The sequence below is a fragment of the Electrona antarctica genome (assembly GCF_951216825.1).
Source record: "Electrona antarctica genome assembly, chromosome: 13".
NCBI classification, from domain to species: Eukaryota; Metazoa; Chordata; class Actinopteri; order Myctophiformes; family Myctophidae; genus Electrona; species Electrona antarctica.
This window is the reverse complement of record NC_136794.1, coordinates 24096570-24117901: the sequence shown is the minus strand read 5'-3', so window position 1 is coordinate 24117901 and position 21332 is coordinate 24096570. Positions and strand designations below refer to the sequence as shown.

The 21332-nt window shown below is 40.9% G+C and overlaps 1 protein-coding gene across 1 annotated transcript; it reads left to right on the top strand.

The window, feature by feature from the left end:
* Nucleotides 1-15894: 15894 nt before the first annotated feature.
* On the top strand, nucleotides 15895-20348 carry mnx2a (motor neuron and pancreas homeobox 2a; the record flags this gene model as incomplete). The annotated part of the gene is made up of 4 exons (XM_079517708.1): nucleotides 15895-16378; nucleotides 18273-18430; nucleotides 18725-18852; nucleotides 20309-20348. The coding sequence occupies 4 exons, from the start codon at nucleotides 15895-15897 to the stop codon at nucleotides 20346-20348; spliced, it is 810 nt and encodes a 269-aa protein (XP_079373834.1).
* Between the last annotated feature and the right edge of the window lie 984 nt (nucleotides 20349-21332).

Below are 21332 nucleotides of genomic sequence, written 5' to 3'. Positions count from 1 at the left end.
TTTCATTCTATAGTCTTTTTTTTTTCTCTCTCTACCACCTGAAAATGCATCTTTCACTTTTCATTATTTTTAAAAGAAACGCAACTACCAGATCATATAACAACTTTCCCAAACTCAGATCTACTTTTTTCAACCAAATACTGTGTTAAGCCAGTGATTTTCAACCCTTTTCATATCCAGGTCAATTTTTTTATTCAGCATTTGAGCCATGGACCACCATTTGATGAGATTTAGCCTCTCAAACCCAAAACAAAATATTGTGTTAAATAAGTCCACAATTCCATGCTGTATTGATGTTGGTACCATAGGAGAGATAACAGTCAAACGTTGATCAAAATAACAAAATTCTTCTACATTCTCTCATTGTGTAGACTTTAACTCTTGACAACATACAATGAAACCAAATGGACCTGTAATGGACCACCTGGAACCTCAATGACCACTGGTTGAGATTGAGAACCACTGTGTTAAAGGAGCATTCAGTGATTTGGGTGATTTGGAAAACCACCCAGTCCGCCCCGGTAACAAAATGTGCACATGCACGCTCTACAGTGGGGGGAAGTGCAACAGGCCAACAGCATGTGCACCAAGGCCCGCCCCCACTCGATCATGATTGGAGGAAGGCCCCACTCATCCTGATTGGATGAAGGTTTTGCCACCCGCCACCAAAACTGAAACTAGGGTTTTTTGACCCCAGGGGCTCACTGGGGACAGGGAGGAACTCCTTATATGGCCAGCACACTCTATAGTAGGGAGGATTATCCAGAAAAAAAGAAAAAATAAGTGATATTTGAATTAAGTCAAATCACTGAATATACCTTTAAGCTATTCCTTTATCATGGCCTAGCTCAGTGGTTCCCAAACCTTTTAGCTGGAGACCCAAAAGAGACATTAGACATTTGACTGGGACCCAAACTAGTGAAAATAGCAGATCTACAAACAACACGTCGCTTTGCGAGCTTGTAGATCGGCTATTTTCACTATACTTATTAAACATTTGTTTAAGAACAAAATAAAGGGACCCATAAAAATGTGTCCGTGACCCAAATTGATCCTGATCCAGTGTTTGGGAACCACTGGCCTAGCTAGTCCAACATTAAAGTACACTCACTGACTGCTAGTCTGTTTTAGAAGTGCTTGTGGGCTCTACGGTTGGCAATGTTGTACTGTCTATGCATCTGTTAACACTTTGGCCCCAGAGCGCACTTCAGGCAGGTTTGCCATGGAATTTCTGTGCACTTTACTGCTCCCCGGAGGATAAACCCTGCTGATTCTGTTGACCCCATGGCCTTTCCTCTAGCACCACCCTTAGGCCAGAATTTCCACCTATACACGGATATCTCAAAATCTAATGGGTGTGGATCGCCATAAAACTGGCAGAGTACATTCATGCTCCCTGGAGGATGATCTCGTAACCGCTTGAGTGGCCCCATGACCTAACGCGTCTGTTGGAAGGGCTCTCCAACCACTCCACCTTCATTGGCAAAAGTCCTAATGGTACCTTTGTTTCTTACTTTCAAGTGTTTGTTTACAATGTATGTTATGCCTTCAGTGATTATACATTATATAACCCTTCCCCAAATCTGACACAATACGTTTTTGTTTGTACAATCTTGGGACCCCATTTGGTAAAAGGAAAAAGAAAAACAATCATTTGAATCTGTCTTGAGAGATTAGTTCCAATTTAAGTAATCCATTGCAACCTATCGAGTGTCTGTAGTTAAATGGCACAGCCACCAGAGGACAGTCAAAGCAAGCTTACCGTATGCATGGGGTCAATCAATGCTAATTTAGTGTTTGGCTACATGGGCCTTTCACTTGATAAAAATTACATACTTTCAAGTGTTGTAGACACTTTCTACTTTCTTTGGATTGTTGCTCTGTTCCAAATAAAGACATTGTGACTGTCTCTCCCTGTCACCTGTTTCTCTGTAAATATTATTCAATTGTTTGCTTTAATATGATTACTGTATCATGCTCAGTGAGTGACCTTTAGTACTCATGGAAATGAGTCACAATTAAATGTGTCATGTCTGCTGTTCATTTTTGTTTTATTAACATAACATGCGTTCCCCATGGAAACTTCCTCTGTGTCTACTACACGCTATGTAAAGAAATATTAGTTCCTTGACATTCAAACAATCCACTGTGGACATTTTTATTCCTTATCCAAGGAAATGATGGACACACAATGTCATCTAGCACTTTGTGAAAAGGCAATTAGCCATACAGATATATTAACAGTATGGTAGGTGATATTCCTTTGTTCAAGTGTTTAATAACTACAGTATCCTGAGAGTATACTCATTGCGTTCATAGTGTTTGTTCAGTAACAGGGGTCTCTCCACTCGTTGATAAACAGGTTGGGATATCAATTTTATCCAACCAGGAGAGATATCTCACACAGGCTACAGGATAAACAAGTAAGATTGGAAGTGATGACATGGAAATTATGAATGATCAGACAAAATGGCAACTGTAACACTATAAAATTGAAGCTGATAAATGGGTTTCCAGTCCTGATTGGTTGAAAATTTGCAACCCACCTGAAAATGTACTTTCTCTTTAGAAGACCGGGAGACCCCGAACAAACACTATATATCTAGGCCTACCTATATCAGAATATAGAGCTTTAACATTTCTTCTTTTTTTTCTTTTGCCAAAAACAGTTTTGTTTTGACCAAAGCTATCACTTGCCCTACCTTTAATACAAATTTAATAAAATATTAAATGCCAGCCTGTTGGAGAAAACCAACCAAAACTCCATCAGCCAGGATGTGAAGAAGAGAAAGTGGGGGTGGATTGGACATACCCATAACCTACTGACAACATCACTAGGCAAGCACTGGACTGGAATCCACACGGTAAAAGAAAATTGGGGAGGCCAAAACGGACCTGGAGAAGATCAGTGGCGAGTGAGACAAAGACGACCGGACTATCGTAGGCCCAGTTGAAGAAAACTGCTCAAAACAGAGTCCGATGGCGGGGTGTGATTGCGGCCCTATGCTCCACCTAGGAGCCTACAGGAATACCTTTAATACACCCATCTCTATTTTTGTACAAAAGCTGTATTGTTATAACCAGGTCTACAATGATGACTATGTATGACACTGGCATTTAACGCTGCTGATTGATTAAAACCTCTAGTGTTTGTTTTAGGAGCAACTTCTGTCATTGACCACCATTCATTATTGTAAACTGCAATAGGGTTTTAACATCAAAGAGTGAAAAGGGTGAAAAGGCCACAAAAATGAGCTTTTCACAAAGTAGTAGGTAATAAGCTACACAGCAGTACCTGTTTAAATCCAGCTCTTATGCCTGATTTATACTTTGTCGTAAGATGGTGTATAAGTTGAGCATTAGTTGATTGTATTGGCTGTATTGAGCCGTCACAGCATTAAGGCTGATTTTGTTATTGAGGTGAGGGGTTCAGGATGTGCATGTGTGTGTGTCAACACATTGGCCACCGTTGTAATGATTTACTTCTGCATAAATCTATGTAGTGATTTAAATAAAAGCACACCTTCAGACCGTGATATGCACATCTATCATTTAAGGGAAACTAATTTATTTTGTTCAACTTATAGGATTCAGTAGAGGTGAATGTTTCATTTTGGAGGTCATTCTGCCCTCAGACTATACTGCCTGCACAATCTGCAAGGGGTGGGGTGGGGGCGTTAGGCTATATTTCTTTACCTTTGTGAAATGATCCTTTATTTTGGTGAAAAATATACATACATTTTGCCTGTCATTAACTCTTAACTAAACAATGTCACTTGATATAATGTTTATAGTTGTACGTTAATTAGTTGGATAATTGTCTTATTTATTTATTGAGGGGCGCTATAGCCCCTCCAACGTCTGGCTTCCACTTCCACACATGACGTCATGTGGCAGCCAAGTCTATGGACTTTTAATGTTTGTTTTATTCATTCTCCCCCAAACATCAGCAATCCCCCGTTATTTCAGACAAGTGTGATTTTTTTAAATTTACTTAGAGATGAGTGCTTCATTTTAGATGAATCCTTCCACAGACACTGAGTATATTTCTAAATGCCCAGAAAGAGATATGCATAATATTATGCATAGGCTAAGCATATTTATTCTTAGGGTTGTCTGGAAAAATACATCAGAATCACCTTTTGCCTGCATTCTCAGTTGCTGAATGCCCATGTAACTTAGTTTTGACTAAGACTTATCCAACCCTGGATAAGTCCATTTCTTCTCTTACTTAACCACATTCACGCTGGTATCCCTATTTTGCACATGTCATCAGAAGCACCAATTGCCAACAATGATCAAAAATAGTGGAAATAAGAAATCTAGAAGCTTGTAGAATGTCGTACGACAAAGAATAGGGCTTAAGTAATAAAAGTAATTACTTGGCAAGTGTATTGTGAACAGGGACAATGCATGGGTGTGGCGGTCACAACCCTAGAGACAGAGACAGAGAGGCTCATGGGCAGAGAGAAATAGAGCTGCAGAAGTCCAGACAGGGAGAGAGGAGAGTACGGTATGAAGTTATCTCCCCTGGCAGCGTTTCAGGCAGTCTATAGGGAATGATAGGGACATGCACGCCTCTGATTAATGACCGTTTCTGGGTGGCGGGGAGTTTGTGTCCCCTCTCACCCTCATGTCACCAGCACACTCAATGGCTTCATCACTTTGTAGCTATTATCACGTCAATAGGCAAGAATGGAGGGGAGTGGAGTGGAGAGAGAGAGGGAGAGAGAGAGAGAGAGAGAGAGAGAGAGAGAGAGAGAGAAACGTCTGCTGCACCATCTGTGGATAGCTGTGACCACATAACACAAGGTTACTTATACATCCCATACACATAAATATAAAAGTATTTTAATTGACAGGTTATTCATTTTCCTTTCATTCATGTAACAACTTGTCCATGTATCAACTTCTCTCTTGTTGTGCCAGTGTTATTTATTATTTTAGTTTGTGCACACTGCATAGTACAGTCATGCAGGACTGGTATGCATTGATCTGTCTGTATTTGTGCATGTGTGAATAGATGCAGCTGTGAGGCTAGATATGGATAAGCAAATAGCTGCACACACATCATTTGGTACTCATTTACTGGCTTTATAGTGTAGCTGTACAAGCAACTTAACCGGAACCCCAGTGTCCCTATGCTGGGACAAACATTCAGGGAAAATAGCAGATCTACAAGCTCATAACATGTTGTGATGCGTGGTGAGCATGGTCACAGTCTATATCAGTGAAGAGATTTGGTGTAGAGGATTAAAAAAAAAGACAAAAATAATTAATTGTACCTACAGTTGGAGGCCATCGATATTGTCCTTTTCTTTTTGCTGAGGTTTGCGTGATCTGCGCAAAAGGACAGTTAACCCATTTTGGGCGGGAACCCCTTTTGGTGTTTTAAACATTATGTTATAATTAAGCTATTGAAAAATAGCAGATCTACAAGCTCATAGCGCGCCACCGAGTGGCGTGCTACGAGCTTGTAGGTCTGCTATTTTTGAAAAATCGTGAAAATATTTATTTCAGAAAACTGGAGGATTTAGAAGGATTTTTTTAAATTTTGAGGTCAGGCCTAAATGGGTCAAATGATAAGGGACAATATCGGTGGCACCCAACTGTACCATATATAGAATCCTGGGGGACACCAGCCACGATTCATGTGGTTAATACTGTAAATGAATAGACGTGTTAGATGTGTTTTTATGTGCACACTTGTGTGTGTTCACATTTCATCTATACTTCTATCCAACGACCTATTTTACAATAGCTCTACTCCCTGTTCCTCCCCTTCCTAAAACAGTTATCTGGGGCCAGCCAAATGTGTAAAATGTCCTTTTTTGTACCGAAAGTACCAAGACATTCCCATTATGAGATGGATTCAAGTATTTTATACTGATGTAACCAATTAATTTGATATCACTGCCACTAAATAAATGACATGTGAAGGGTTCATACCCAGTAAAATCTATACAGTGTTAATTTAATTGAGAGTGTACAAATGGACCCACAGGTCCATTTGCTTCCATTTGTGCACTCTCAGAATTAAATTACCACTATGGATTTTAGGAGAAGGAGAGGGAGGCAGGCTGAACAGAGATGATGGCAGAAGGTGAAGTAAAAGATGGAGGAGAAAGAGAAGTAGAGGAGGAGGGAGATTCTAATTAGGGAAATGAAACCTTGTGCTTGGCACGGCACCACAAATAAATCAACCAATGACAGACCCTCCTCTCAGCCTGTCAGCCCCTCTCCTGTCAAAACGACCAATTAAACCAAAGCTAATTTCCCTGTTAACCCCGAGAAAGACACTCTAAACTAAAGCTTTATCTCTCCTGTATGTGCAAGCACAGACACACACGAATGCACATGCACACACTCACACTGACACATTGGGCATAAAACGTTTTTTTCTTTTTTCTTTTACATATCAGCATAACCACTTCAACCCGATATACTTCGTTCATCCCAGGGGCCTATACTTTTCCCCCTCTACACCAAAAATATATCCGATCAGAGCTCACAAGGCATTAGGTTGAGGCGTGTTGTGAGATTGTAGATTGCCCGTTTTAGCCAAATGTTCACATATTACAAGAAGCCCAGAATAGTGATAGTGGTTCAAATAAAAAATGCTCTTACGACAATGACATCCAAAATGCATCACAGTTAACTTCACATATAATTGTACCGCTCTCTTTCCAGCCTGTTCCTCCTGATTATACCTACAAAAATTAAAGTAAAAAGTGAAAACAAAAATCAAGCAAGTTGCCCATGTTGTCCATACTGTTTATGTAACCTCTGTTACATCATTGATGTAAAACATTCAGATTGTCTTGAGCCTCCTGGCTTGGTCAGAAAATGTGAAAGAAAGTGGAATGTTTTATTTCAGTGGCCCCCAACCAAGAGCTAGATATAAAACAAAATGAAACAAACAAATAAATATGTTTAAACGCAGCCTTGTTAGACACCGGAGTGATACAAGGGCATGCACGAGGTGGAGAGGTAGAGAAGGGTCAGGTGAGGTGCATAATATAGAATTATGCATCTCCCTTCACCCTCCCCATACACATGCATACACGCACACACACATGCGTGTGCACGCGCACGCATACTTCTGATTAAACACAGCAAACAAGAATGGTGGGAGTGTCAGCGAACCACGAGGCTAATTGAACTGTCACATTTTATGTGTTTTTCTCTACCTCCACTGTGGAGGGATACAGACAGAATGATGAGGCCCAGATGAAAAAATGCAGGCCTGATGGTCAGAGAAAGATGGGATGAAGAGGAGAGGAGAGAGGAGGCGAGGCAGACGAGTTGATTAGGAAGAGGTGTTGTTATCACTCAAGTGTCTGTCTGTCCTCAATCATAGCTTTATGTTTCATGGCTGCTTAAAAACACAGAGGGGGGGGGAAACGGAAACAAAATAAATCAGATTATATTCAGGTAGTTATACCTGTCCATGCTGCATACAAATACATCTCATTTGTTTTAAGAGCCCTGTGGAGCCCTGTATAGCTGCAATATTTCAATATTGTTTTTAAGATTTCAATGTATCGCTGCTGACAGGTGGAGAATGTGTAACTCCTCTATACTTATACTTATTAAGCTTTACCTTAATGGATTGAGACTTGATAGCTTAATGAAGCCCATTACAAGTATACGAATGTCTGGGGTGTGGGGATAAGGCTATTTTAGTAACTTTCATCCCTGACAATATTGAAATCTATAAAGATTGTCTTAATATGGGTTACTTACTGGACAAATGCTGGTTTCAGATTCTTGAAGCTTTAACCCAGCTGAAACTGTTTGCCTGATACCTTTCCTGATCTGGTAATCCTTTTCACTTTTGCCTTACAGTAAAATTATCTGTATAAATGTGTGTACAAACATAAATTGGACCTATTCAGGTCCACTTGGTTACATTTTTAAGAGTTAAAGGGTTTTAAATTGATACATTATCATTGAGAAGAATAACTGACTAGACTTCACCTGGCTGCCCCCGCCCCCATCACAGGCTGTCTTGTCTTGTTTTGTACTGTAAAATGGTAATATTTCACAGTATGCAGAATGGGTACATTACAGACGAAAGCACAAGTCAATACAAAAACTGTTACCGTGGACGACACCATGATTAAACAAATATTCACTTCTATAATAAACACAAAACAAGCCTGGGTCTCAATGCATGCAATCTCAAACGTTCATCCCTCCCCCAATAAATTACTACTACTCTACACAAAATCTTAGAGAGTTATGATTTTCAAACACCACATTCATAACAATGCATTTCAAGTAAAAAGTATTACTCATTTTAGCTCCACTTGCAGCAGGTCTGTCCATATGTCCACCACATTGGTCCCAAAAAACATATCTAAAAAACTATTGGCTGGATTAACATGGAATTTGCTGTGCACTTTTATGCTCCCCGAAGGATGAACTTTAACAGATTGTGGTGATCCTGTGCACTTTATCCCAATAGATCTTAGCCAAACATCTCTAGTAGCACACAATATATTGCAAAATCTAATGGCTGGATTGCCATTTAACTTGGACACATTTATGCTCCCTGAAGGATGTACACTAACATTTTGCCCTTCCTTCCTTGTGCCACGCTCTGGCCAAACTTTCCAGGAGGGTTTAAGGAGTAGCATGGCCTCCAGGGACTGCTAATAGGGCTTTTAAGCGTAGTCTTGTTAAGGGGAACGCCACAAGAGCACAGACTAGATCTCCCACGGAGCAACAGATGTGTGACTCTCCTCTCCCACCACCATTATCCACTCTGTCCCCCGTCACTGCCCACATCTTTGTGTCCCCACCAGCCATACGTGTGTCTGTACCCTCCTCTCATTCACAGAACAGTGCTCAGGACTAATTACTGAGGTGCTCCTTCCCCTTTGCCTCATCGCTCCTTTTCTCCCCTCCTGTCCTCCACTCCCCCCCTATCTCATTGTGCTGTCATCTATCTGTTTTACTGTGCTAAGTAGTAATCACCCAATCTCCAGAACCCTCCTCCCACCTCCCCACCTCTCCCAACCGCCTCTCCTCTCTTCCTCTCCTCCACATTATGTTGATGTCTCACTTGGGACAGCCATCATTAATCACATCATTTTGAACGAGTTTGAACTTTGCAACCCTGAATGGCCACCCCTGCTCAACCAGGAAGTATTCTATTCCCCTGCGGTCCATCAGGCCAATCAAGGGAAGACTGAGGCATGACAATAAATAGTATGGCTAATGACCGATGACAGATACGAGAGTAGAGAACAGACAGGAGAACAACAGGCTTTGTTATTCATATTATCTGTTGGGGCTTTGGGGGAGGTTGTTTTTCCATGAAAGTTATGCTTCATCAAATATTCAAACATTGTTATTCTCCTTGTCAGTTTATCTCAGCCTGGGAAGGGCAAATAATATTCCCCTTGGCAAAATATTAACAACATCATTTATAAATAATTGCTTTTGTAAAAAATCCATTTGCCTATCCAAAATCATTGTCTCTTGCAATCACTCCTACTGTAAGAGTGATCATGTCTTTTAATAATATTGTACTGGCATGCATGCTTGTCACTGAGTGAATGACTGCACGACTCTGCAACAGACAAAACCAATTGGATTACCTTACAGTGAACACACACACCAAGATTCTAGGAACTGTGAGAGGATAGTTCACAAGTGATGTGTACACAAGTGATGCCTCTACAAATCGCAAGTTACAACTTAGCACGGTACTTATTCAATTACACTCCCAATATTGTGTGGGGACTGCTGGTATGGTGTAACCCCTGTGTCTGTTTACAAAAGGTCAGCCAGATTCACCCACAGGGTTAACCTTTGTACCACATTTGTGTATGAATAGAAGCAGGGTTGAATGGTGACTTTACGGCTGAGGAGAGGAGAGACGTCATTTCTGTGATATAGCCTGTGTGTGTGTGTGTGTGTGTGTGTGTGTGTGTGTGTGTGTGTGTGTGTGTGTGTGTGTGTGTGTGTGTGTGTGTGCGTGTGTGCGTGCGTGCGTGCGTGCGTGCGTGCGTGCGTGCGTGCATGCAAGGCAAGAGCATCTGTGTCTCTCCTCTATAGCTGCTCCCCAGAAGAAGCACTTCTCCTGGCTCCTTCACAGGAGATCATCTCGTTGTGTGGAGAAGAGTACTCTGGAAGAGGGCCTATTTTATTTGCACAATGACAAAACAAACAACTAAGGGGAAAGGGGAAGCTATAGCCTACTAATTGAAGTGTGTGCCAATAGAGGGTATGCGCATGCTTAAAGTGAATGGCACATCGAGTGGCAAATCGAGTGGCAAAGCAACAGGCAAAGTGAGTTTAACATGGTTTAATGTTGTTTAATGCAATCAGATATGACTTTTCTGTGTGGATGTATGGGCTGTCAAGGCCAGAAAGTAGTTTTTTGCCACTCAGTAGGCGTTCCTGCATGACTTCCTGGTTTGATGATGATGTCACACGCATACTCTCTAATAAAGAGTATGCGTGTCAAGTATTGCACTGCATTCTGCGTCTGCAGAAGAGCTTCTTGAGAGAGAGACAAAAAGAGCTTTGAGGCCAGCGAGAATAAAAGGTGGTGAATGGTATCTACAATTCTACATACTACGGTTGATCTTAATTAACTGGAGAAAAATGTTAATGTGTCAATTTGAAACTCTGAGAGCAAAGGATTTGAATGTACAAATGTACATTTGTACACTCTCATAATTAAACCAGTGACCTTGCATGCACACATCCGCCTGGGTGATGGCAGACTGCTGGGCGAGCGTTGGCACTTTGGCATGGGGGTCAGATCAACATATGGAATGAATTCTGTACTGGCCATATATGGAGCGTGTCTTGAGTGTACAGGGTTTGATGAGGTCAGATCAACATATGGAATGTTAGAACAGGAAGGATGGGTGGGAGAGGATCAACATATGGCATGTCAGAACAGGTCAGCTCCATATATGGAGATCTAAGGGTTTGAGGTTTGAGGTCAGATGTAGAGTTGCTGGCCGGTCCATATTTGCATATCTAGGTGATGATCCAGAGATCTTCACCTTTTTGTCTCCACCAGGCCGAAGGCATGGGGAGAGAGTATGTTTTGCACTCCGTCCGTCCGTGTGTGTGTCCGTCCGTCCGTCCGTCCGTCCTTCCGTCTGTGAACAGCTAATCTCCGGCACCGTTAACCCGGTCGATGCCACATTTTGCACACACACTCCCTGCCAACGATGAACCTCTGCCCCAAATTTCCAGAACGGCCTGTTATAGCGCCACCAGGAGGCTGCTTTGTGCAATACAAGTTTTTAGACAGTACACCTACAGATTTTGTCCAAACATCACGCAAATTGGTACACAGTCTCTCTAGACTGAGCCATTCAACGAAACGGGTCTTTCAGATTTCTCAGACTCCATCCTGATTGGCTAAGATTGGCTTCCAAAGTTCGCAGGAGTGCTCAGTTTCAAACAAAATGCTGCAAATCATGAACACATCGTGTGATTTCCGTGAAATTGTGCACGCACATTCCCACTAGGCCGAGGAAGAAATGCCACATGAACATTTTCAACTCAGCCTCATGGTGGCGCTATAACTGGCCAAAAAGTGTTTTTACCTCTAACTGCACGGATCTGTGGATAACTTTGTATGCCAACTCCCTAAAGGCCAAGGAAAAACCTTTGCCTGGAATTTTTCACATCTGCTCTTTATAGCGCCACCAGGAGGCCGACATATGTAAAACACATTTTCTAATATTACTCCTTCAGATTTTATCCAAATTTCACGCAAATCAGTACACATGCTCTTCATAGTCACGTGATCAAGACGGGTTTGTTTGATTTCTCATAATCCACCCTCATTGGCTACGATTGGCTTCTAAACTTTTCAGGAGTAGCCCGCTTTGTACCCGTTTTGTACAAATCGCCACAACTACTCAACGCAGCGTCCGATTGTGGTGAAACTGTGCATGCATATTCCCACTAGGCTTTGGAAGAAATGCCACTTGACAGTTTTCAAATCAGCCTCATGGTGGCGCTACAACAGGCCAAGCCGCGTCACTCACACACACACACACACACACACACACACACACACACACACACACACACACACACACACACACACACACACACACACACACACACGTTTATATTGCTCCTAAACATTTTGCCAAACATCACACACACACTCCTATCCTCCTGGTGGAGAGTGGAGACCTGTGCCCAGAAGGGCACTTTTTCTAGTTTCCATTGGTGTGCTTCTGTGCTGGACCTGAACGTATTAATTTGGCTTTTGCAATTAAGCCCATTGCGCGGAAGGGAGACAATGTTTCCACCTGTATAGATGTGATTCTCCCTGTGCTCTCTTCAAGGTATATAATTAACTGTACAAAGTGTCGAGATATGAATCCTATCTTTTTATGGGTAGATAACCTGTCTGCAAGCTGCCACTTCATACGTGCCAATAATGTTATAGCAGTGCAATTAAACACAAAGCCTTCTTTGTAAAGGATTATTAAGGTGGCGGCCAAGTCACCATAAAACACAATATATGACTATGTTACCAAACGTCCTATCACTTTAGTCACGCTAAATTTGTTCATTAATAATCTCTACAACATAAACTGCTGATAAATGAGTTCTTAATCTCTACGGTGACTTTCATGTAATAATCTTCTTTGATGTAATGATCTGTTGTACCTTTATTAAATTGTGTGATGTCCGCCCGGGCCCCTCCCATGCATCAGATCAGAGAGTGTTAATCATTTTACAGCCAGCCATCAACCCAAAGCCATTATAACAGTTCTATTGTAATACTTTACACATCAGAGGCCTGGCTAAAGTGGCTATGCATCAATGACAAGGGAATGGAGCTTGAGACCTAATTACAGCGAGGGAAAAAACAGGAAGGACATAAACTACTATGTTTAAACAATGGAAATTGTTTTATTTTGTGATTGTGTTGAGCTAGAGTTTACCTTGCAGTTTAATTGCTGCCTGCTGTCGAGAAAGTACTGAAGGAACAGAACAATAGGCTGCAGAACAGTGATTCTCAACTTGTGGGCCATGCAGGGATCAAGTAAAGTGTGCCCACACTGCCCACTAATAATTGGCAAAACACTAAAGATTTTAATGATAATATAGAATTAATATAAAACATAATTATATGTAAAACAAAACTAGTTTTCATTGTGATACCAAAAAAATAGGAATACTCCACTTATGAATAGAATGGAATAGTATACATCAGTTGCATCACTGTTGGGGATCGGTGCCCCAACACCAACCAGTTAAGTTGCCAGTAATAGAGGGTACAGTATATGCGCATGTATAAAGTGAGTGGCATATGGCGTGGCAAAGTGAGTTTAACGTTGTTTAATGCAATCAGATAGGACTTTTCTGTTTGGATGTATGGGCTGTCAAGGTTCCTGGTATGATGATGACATCACGCGCATAATTCTCAGAAAACAGAAAGGGCTAGAATTAAGCTTAAAAAACAAATTGTATATTATATTCAAAATATTCAAAGAGAGGGTTTTTGTGTCACTCAAGTATATGTGCAGTGAATTGTTGGTATGGCATTCTCTGCAGAAAAACATATAACAACCAGATTTAACTACAGGGTATAATACGTATGATTTCAAATTATTAGAAATAAATGTACCTTTTATATCAAACAAACAAATTCAAATTAATGAAAACTAATGAAATAGCAGATAAACTAAATAGGGTTTAAGTGGTTAAGTCTTCTAATTTAGTATGTTTGTTATACTCATTTTGTATCTCTGCTCTTTTTTTGTACCAGGGCCAACTGTGGTGCTGCTATGACACCTGAATTACCCTCAGGATCAATAAACATGCACATGCACACACACACACACACACACACACACACACACACACACACACACACACACACACACACACACACACACACACGTCTACACGCATGCACACATGCACAATTGCACACACACACACACACACACACACACACACACACACACACACACACACACACACACACACACACACACACACACACACACACACACACACAGGTGCGTGTAGACGGGACAGTTTATGTGTTGGGTAGCTCAGCAGGTGTTGATGTTTGTCTTTGAGGTGAGAGCAGATCTTTCCCAGGCCTCCTGGTCTCTTATCAGCCCTGCTGCAGCACATTTCCAGGTAATCAACACTTGTTAGACCACAGCCAGACACAGAAAGAGTTTAGTTTGGCCACTGAAAGTGTCTACCTTCAAGAATGAATACCGTAGTTATACTATATGAACTATATGATTGCATGCCAACACGGTTTGGGGCTGCCTCTGTATTTGTGTGTATTTTTGCTTATTTGCATGGTTGCAGGTACTGAGTCTTTGATATTGCTGTTTTGTTACTTGACAATTTCCTTTTCTTATGATTGTCTTTTGAAACTGCAATTGGTTTGTACTTTGTATGGAAATGAATTTCAGCAACTCTTTCTCACCTGCACACTTGTGATGTGACAATAAACTAAAGTTGAAGAAGAGGAATCTGAAATTGAGTCACTAACCACACAGTCACTAACCACACAGTTCTAAGCAAACTACCTGTTGCTCATTTTGAAGCAAAACAACAATAACTACAATATAAAACCCACAGCTTCAAGTTAACAGGGCATTGACATGCCAGCCAGACATTGTAATGATAACCTGGTAACATCATCGCGACATCACCAGAAGCAACTAATAGGTAACTAATAGGTAGGCAACATAATGGTGCTCAATATAGACCCTCCTCAGTGTTCATTTAAACCAAATAATCAAATGTATAACCAAATCTTACATTTGTCCACTTTCAGTTAAATTAGCATTGCCTTTGCCTATAACTGTGTCGCTTCCCGTTTTTGGGTGGCTTTGGTTTGCATTGGCTCGGTTTTACTGCCTGCTTATCTGCTCCATGGTGTGGTGATGACCTGTAATGATGTCAGTAATTGATGATAAAGACAGGTGAGTTACTGTCAACCTCAACGGGCAATAAAGTTTAATGAATATTTAGTTATAAAATGATGGTGACGATCATCAGTCATAAATTATATATTTTTTAGTCAGTTCTCTAAAGTGAGATTAATTAACAATAGGCCTAATTGCTTGAACATGTACTGTGTGTTTTGGAGAGAGAGGGAGAGAGAGAGAGAGAGTGAGAGAGAGAGTGGGAGAGGGGTTGCTATATTAAATAATAGATAAACAAACAGGCAGAGAAGCGTTGCAAGTGTGATAGATATATAGATAGATAGATAGATAGATAGATAGATAGATAGATAGATAGATAGATAGATAGATAGATAGATAGATAGATAGATAGATAGATAGATAGATAGATAGATAGATAGATAGATAGATAGATTCTTTCTTTCTTTCTTTCTTTCTTTCTTTCTTTCTTTCTTTCTTTCTTTCTTTCGATAGAAGTGACGCTGGCGGCTGGCGAGGGGTGGATCATGAAGTGGTTATTTTAGGTCTAATTAGCTAATTAGAAAGCTGTCCGTGTGTAAACTGACCTTGCGCTGCCGAGTTTCAGCCAATCAGGGTCCTTCTTGAGGAGAGTGGGGCGCAGTTCACTCTCAGGGAAGCTGCATTTGGCGACGCAGTTTTTACGCACATGTACCTACGGCAGAGGAGACGAAATTACAGTAGCCTACACAAGACCGAGCCCCGAGGTAAAATAGTCAGTGGTTAAGAAAGTTTTAGCATAATGTTTTATAATATGTTTTGATTAGATAGGCTAAATTACTTTCCAGGAGTTTTTTTGACAACCCTGCTTGCTGAGATTTTTCGTTTTATCCGGCATATAGGAGGACAAACATTGCCATTTTTAACAAGACACATCGAATCTGCTTAACCTTCTCGAGGTGGAAAACGGCCTTATTTATTGAAGAATTTCGTGGCAATGTCCACCACCACCATGGAGAAATCTAAGAACTTTCGCATCGATGCGCTCTTGGCACACGGCGTCACTCACCGGACCGACAGAGATGACAACACGTCGCCGGGATCGCACAACATCAGCCCGGCTGCCAGTCCCGCGTCGTGCCCCGGCTCAGACACCCCGTCCCCTCGGCGGACTCCGAACAGCACGACTCAGTTCCAGACAGGACCATTCTTCCCCAAATCTTCGTTCCTCAATTTCTCCCCGCCAGGTTTGACCACGCTGCCTCAAGCAGGAGCTTTCCCGGGAATGTATGCGAGCCCCATGTACCCTCTGGCAGCCTTGGGAGGCCAACATCCCGCGTTCCTATACCCCGGCTATGCGCAGCTGGCCCAGACGTACCCAGAGCACCTGAAGGCGGCTGCATTATCGGGTTCCTTCCATCTGGAGCCCTGGATCAGAGCCGGCATGGGCATGATGATGCCCAGACTCGGGGACTATGGTGGTGAGCGGTCTTTAAAATATATATATATATTATTATTATTATACTGTCAAAACTAAGTGTCCTCAGAGTATAGCTCTCTGCTTATCAGCACACATTTAATCTGTCAAACGGATAGGCTATTAAACGAACCGATGAAAGTTATAGCGCAAACAATAGCCTATATTTCTCAAAACGCATATTTTAGCCTAATTAATGGGCTTTCTAATTCAACTTTGGTAATTGGTTTCCACTCAGAACTTTAACCCCGTTCCATATTGAATCTATCGGGCTTAGGCCTATAGGCCAGGAAAAAAAATGCCTTATTTTGGGTGACGTTCGTCGTTGCCTGTTCGATTTGGACAAAATGTATAAGCCTATACATTTTGATTAGGCAACAGACATTTTATTTCCATTTCGATTACTAAATAAATAATTTAACATAGGCTAAATGCAAATATTAATTTCGTAGCCTACATCTATCATTATAAAATGCATCGTCAATTTAGTAGGCATATTAACGTATTAACTTAGACGCATATTTTTGTAAAGGTATTTTTGATAGAACTAGGCTGTATTTAACCTAGGATATTCTAAGGCCATTTGATTAGTGCAAAACAGATTTCACTAGGCCTTTATGTTTTTATAATATAAATTAGGTTATTATTGAGATTAGTTTATGCAGTAAAGTAATTCATGTCTTTATTTTATTAACTTAGCTTTTGACAGTTTCCTATAAATCGTATAAAACTGCTAATAACGCAAGATGACAGATATATCCAATAAAGTTAAATGCCAACATGGAAAAGGCAACACCTGGAATAGATGGGCCACTTCTTCATCGATAAAATCAATGGCCAGCATTCATAGCGTTTTCATTAAGGTAATGGATTGTAAGGGTTTTATAGCCCCATTGAAAGCAATATCATAGCACCATGTCCCCACATAAACCATTCACTTGCAATAAACCTGATGTCGGTCAGTCAGACAGAACGAGATGTGGGGGCAAAAGTTGGCATAGGGGAGTCCGTCAATGCAGCTGGCAGATGTATGGTGCCCAGTTGTTCCAGTTTTATGGCATCTAAACAAAACATCAATCTTAATGTTGATAGAGGCAAGGTTGTGTCAAGCACACTGGTGTTAAATTGAAAGGCACTACAACAAATTTGCACTTTAACAAAAAATAAACAGACATTCTCAACAGACATAGATACACTGTAACAATCCTCATGTAGGCTAAAATGTATCCATTTGGTGTGCAAATGTAGATGGATCCTCAAGGGTCGGTTGGTTGTCCTCCTCTCAGAGTCAAATGAAAGGAAACCTCGGATTTTCAGCCTAAATTGTGTGGGTAGAAAAAAAATGGTGTGACGTGTATAGCTATTTTTCACATCCTTTATATTCCCTTATCCCTTCTATATAATTGCTCTTTGCTATTGATTTTTTTATACATTTTAGCCTACATGAGGATTGTTACAGTGTATCTATGTCTGTTGAGATGTCTGTTTATTTTGTGTTAAAGTGCAATTTGTTGTAGTGCCTTTCAATTACAGTCGCTCTGGATTAAGAGCGTCTGCTAAATGCCTAAATTGTAAATTGTATTGTTGTTTCTATGCTCTTTGCTATTGTTTTTTATTGTCTTAATGTTGAGTGTTTTGCTTGCTTTATTGCTACATTACATTTGTGTTTTTATCTCCTTTTGCCCTGGAAAGCACTTTGCGCTGCATTTTATGACATGAAAGGTGCTATATAAATCATGTTTATTATTATTATTATTATTCGATATTTCTATACGAAATGTTGGCAAAATGTTAATGTGGCAAAATGATGACATCAGATGTGCCATTTATCAGGTGTATAGGATGTTAGTGTGTATCCTCATATAATCCTTCTATCTCTCCATGCATCCCTTCCTCAGTGGCTCAGCAAGGTCTGTTGGGAAAGTGTCGAAGGCCCAGGACAGCCTTCACCAGCCAGCAGCTGATGGAGTTAGAAAACCACTTCAAAGTCAACAAGTACCTGTCCAGACCCAAACGCTTCGAGGTGTCCACCTCCCTCATGCTGACGGAAACTCAGGTAAGAGATGTTTTTTTTATGCTATTTGCTTTCATAATTATTGCCAGGATCTATCTGCTATATATAGATTCTAGAATTATATACGATCAAATGTCTATTATTGAGGCATCATATATAATACGCTATGATACTGGACCAGTATGTATAGGTTATAAATACACTTAATTTTATAATTTGCATACAGATGTGTACATTTTGATGTCCTCTTATATCCTCAGTTGACTTATGCTTTGTTTTCCCTAAAACACACGCACACGCACGCACACATGCGCGCTCACACACACACGCACACAGGTCAAGATCTGGTTTCAGAACAGACGGATGAAGTGGAAGAGAAGCCGCAAAGTCAAGGAGCAGGCTGCGTCCACCTCCCCAAAGGCCAACACAGAGAGCCCGGGAGCGGGGGCGCATGCGGGTGGCAAGTCTGGGGCGGACGACGCTCACAGCTCCAGCGCTGACGAGGAGGAGGAGGAGGAGGAGGAGGAAGAGCTTGAAGGAGAGGACATGGAGGAAGAGGAGGGGGTAGAGGTGTTGCGGGTGGCAGGGTCTTTAGGCTCTGTAGGGTTTCTGAGGCACATGGCAGGAAGAGCAGGGAACTACGGCTCCTGACTCTGAAAAGGAATGGGCTCTATGGACACACGACATTTTGGACAGAACTTGGGCCCCTTCCCTACTTCCTTCACAGGTGTTACCACTGATACTAATGACGGCTCTGTTCCATTCTGGTCAAACAGAGTCAGGGTGCTACTATTGTGCATGTTGGCTCACTGGGAAACAGTGAACAGTCCTTGAGGGAGTTTCCAAATGGCCTGTACGGGTTAACTCTGAGAGTGTACAAATATAATCATTTGGTGGTTCCATTTGTACATTCTCAGAGTTATGGGGGTCCTTGAAATTAACTCACTCTGCACCGAGATTGCCTTTTGACACCTCCCGGTCCAAACGCCCTCTGCGCCGAGTTTGCCTTTTGACGCCTTTTTTAATATAAATTGATTATTGTTCACAACTATGTTCTGTATGCGCTCATAACACTCCGGTTGCGGACGCACTTTTTAGATTCTTCTTTTTGGCTCAAAACAAGCTTGATTTGCTCATTTCTCAAAACAATATGATCCCCGGTTACAAATGTGTTTTGGGTGAATTAAATAACAATTTCAAACAAATAACAACCCATTACATAATAATTACAAATAATTCACTTCCTGGGTCTCGGTTTCCGAGTGAAATGGCTTTCAAACTAAGTCTCGCCCGTATAAATTAATGGGCTGCGGTCCATTAATTAGTGGTACCACTACCATTTTCAGCTACCAGATGGGGTGTCGGTGGTAAATTAGTTAAAAAGTTTGAGAACCATGGTAAATGGAACAGAGCCTTAATTAGTATCATCGGTAACACAGGTAAGTATAGGGAAGCACCCCGGAAGTGTTATTCTGTGTGTATATAGCCCATTGGGAAAGGGAGCTCCAGGAAAGAGGATGTGTTTGTAAAGCCTGATTTAACAGCCTATCTACAAGCACACACAACGCCGATGGCATGTCTGGGGGGGTGGTATAACACGTGCCACCCCTGGAATCATTGGCCACCCAAAGTGCCACCCATTATCCTATAAGTTTGTTCAGTCAGAGACAAGTAAGCCGAACTTTCATTTATAGGCACAATTAAACCAGAGAGTAATATTGAGGCTTTATAGTATAAAGCATCATGCATCATACAAGCATCATACAAATGTATAGTAAGTTTATACATTTGTATGATGCCACTCTGTTGTGTTGTGATAGGTTTATTTACCTTTTAAATTAAACTTTAAACAGGGTACAGGCTTTAGTTCACACAGTCAAAGACGTCCGGAAACGCCACTGCCACGTTGTGTGCTTGCAGATTGCCTATTGACGTTGGGGCGCACACCAGCACGTCATGAAATAGACTTGTGTGACTTCAGAACAGACTTCAGAACATGGAAAATAGTAAATATAGAAAATAGTAAATACATCTTAGTTCAGTGACCATACCAATTGTGTAAAGAAATGAGACTGTCTCTCTTGCTAAGAATGGAATGTTCCTGTAAAAGATATTTGCTCTGTCCTTTTCATCTGGATTGAACACATTTGCAATTTACAATTTAGGCATTTAGCAGACGCTCTTAATCCAGAGCGATTTACAGTAAGCAAGAACAACACATGTTAATACATCAAATACATAGAAATAGTCATCAATGGTAAGCTAAGAACCTTACATCTGTCTAACAGTAGAATATCCGTACAATATTCTATTTATTTGATCATAGGTTGTAGCCTACTACACTGCATGGGCAAGACCACTTCTTAGGCACTGTTTTGCTGTTAACAGGATCATATGGGCTGCTTTCCTGACATAATTAATAATAACATTATTTAATTATTTCAAGAACCTTTCCAAAATGTTTCACTTTATCTCAGGTGTGGGTGTGTGTGGCAAGACTGTGTCTTTGTTGCATTGTTACTAGTGCTTGCAAATCTTGTTACAATATACTTGAAACAATTTCCCACCTCTGATGTGGGTCTTTGGCATTATTTCCTTCCATGTAAAATAATAATAACAACAACAACAACAAACGTGTCTCCTAATATAGCAGGATTCAAAATAATTTATATACCACCAAGTGTTGTGAAATTACAATGTCATCATTATTTAGAAAATATACCGGTATATGACTTTCATAACATTTATTAGGCCTATTCATGTTGACCGAGGGACAAAACAGAGAATATTTAATTGTAGGGTATTTGAGTAGTTGGATATTTTTTTGTATTGTTCATTACATATTGGATGACATGAGCCAGAAATCTATTTATAGATTATTATTATTTTCCTCCTTTCCTTTTTTTTACTGCCAGTTATTGGGAACACAATATTGTTTTAGTTA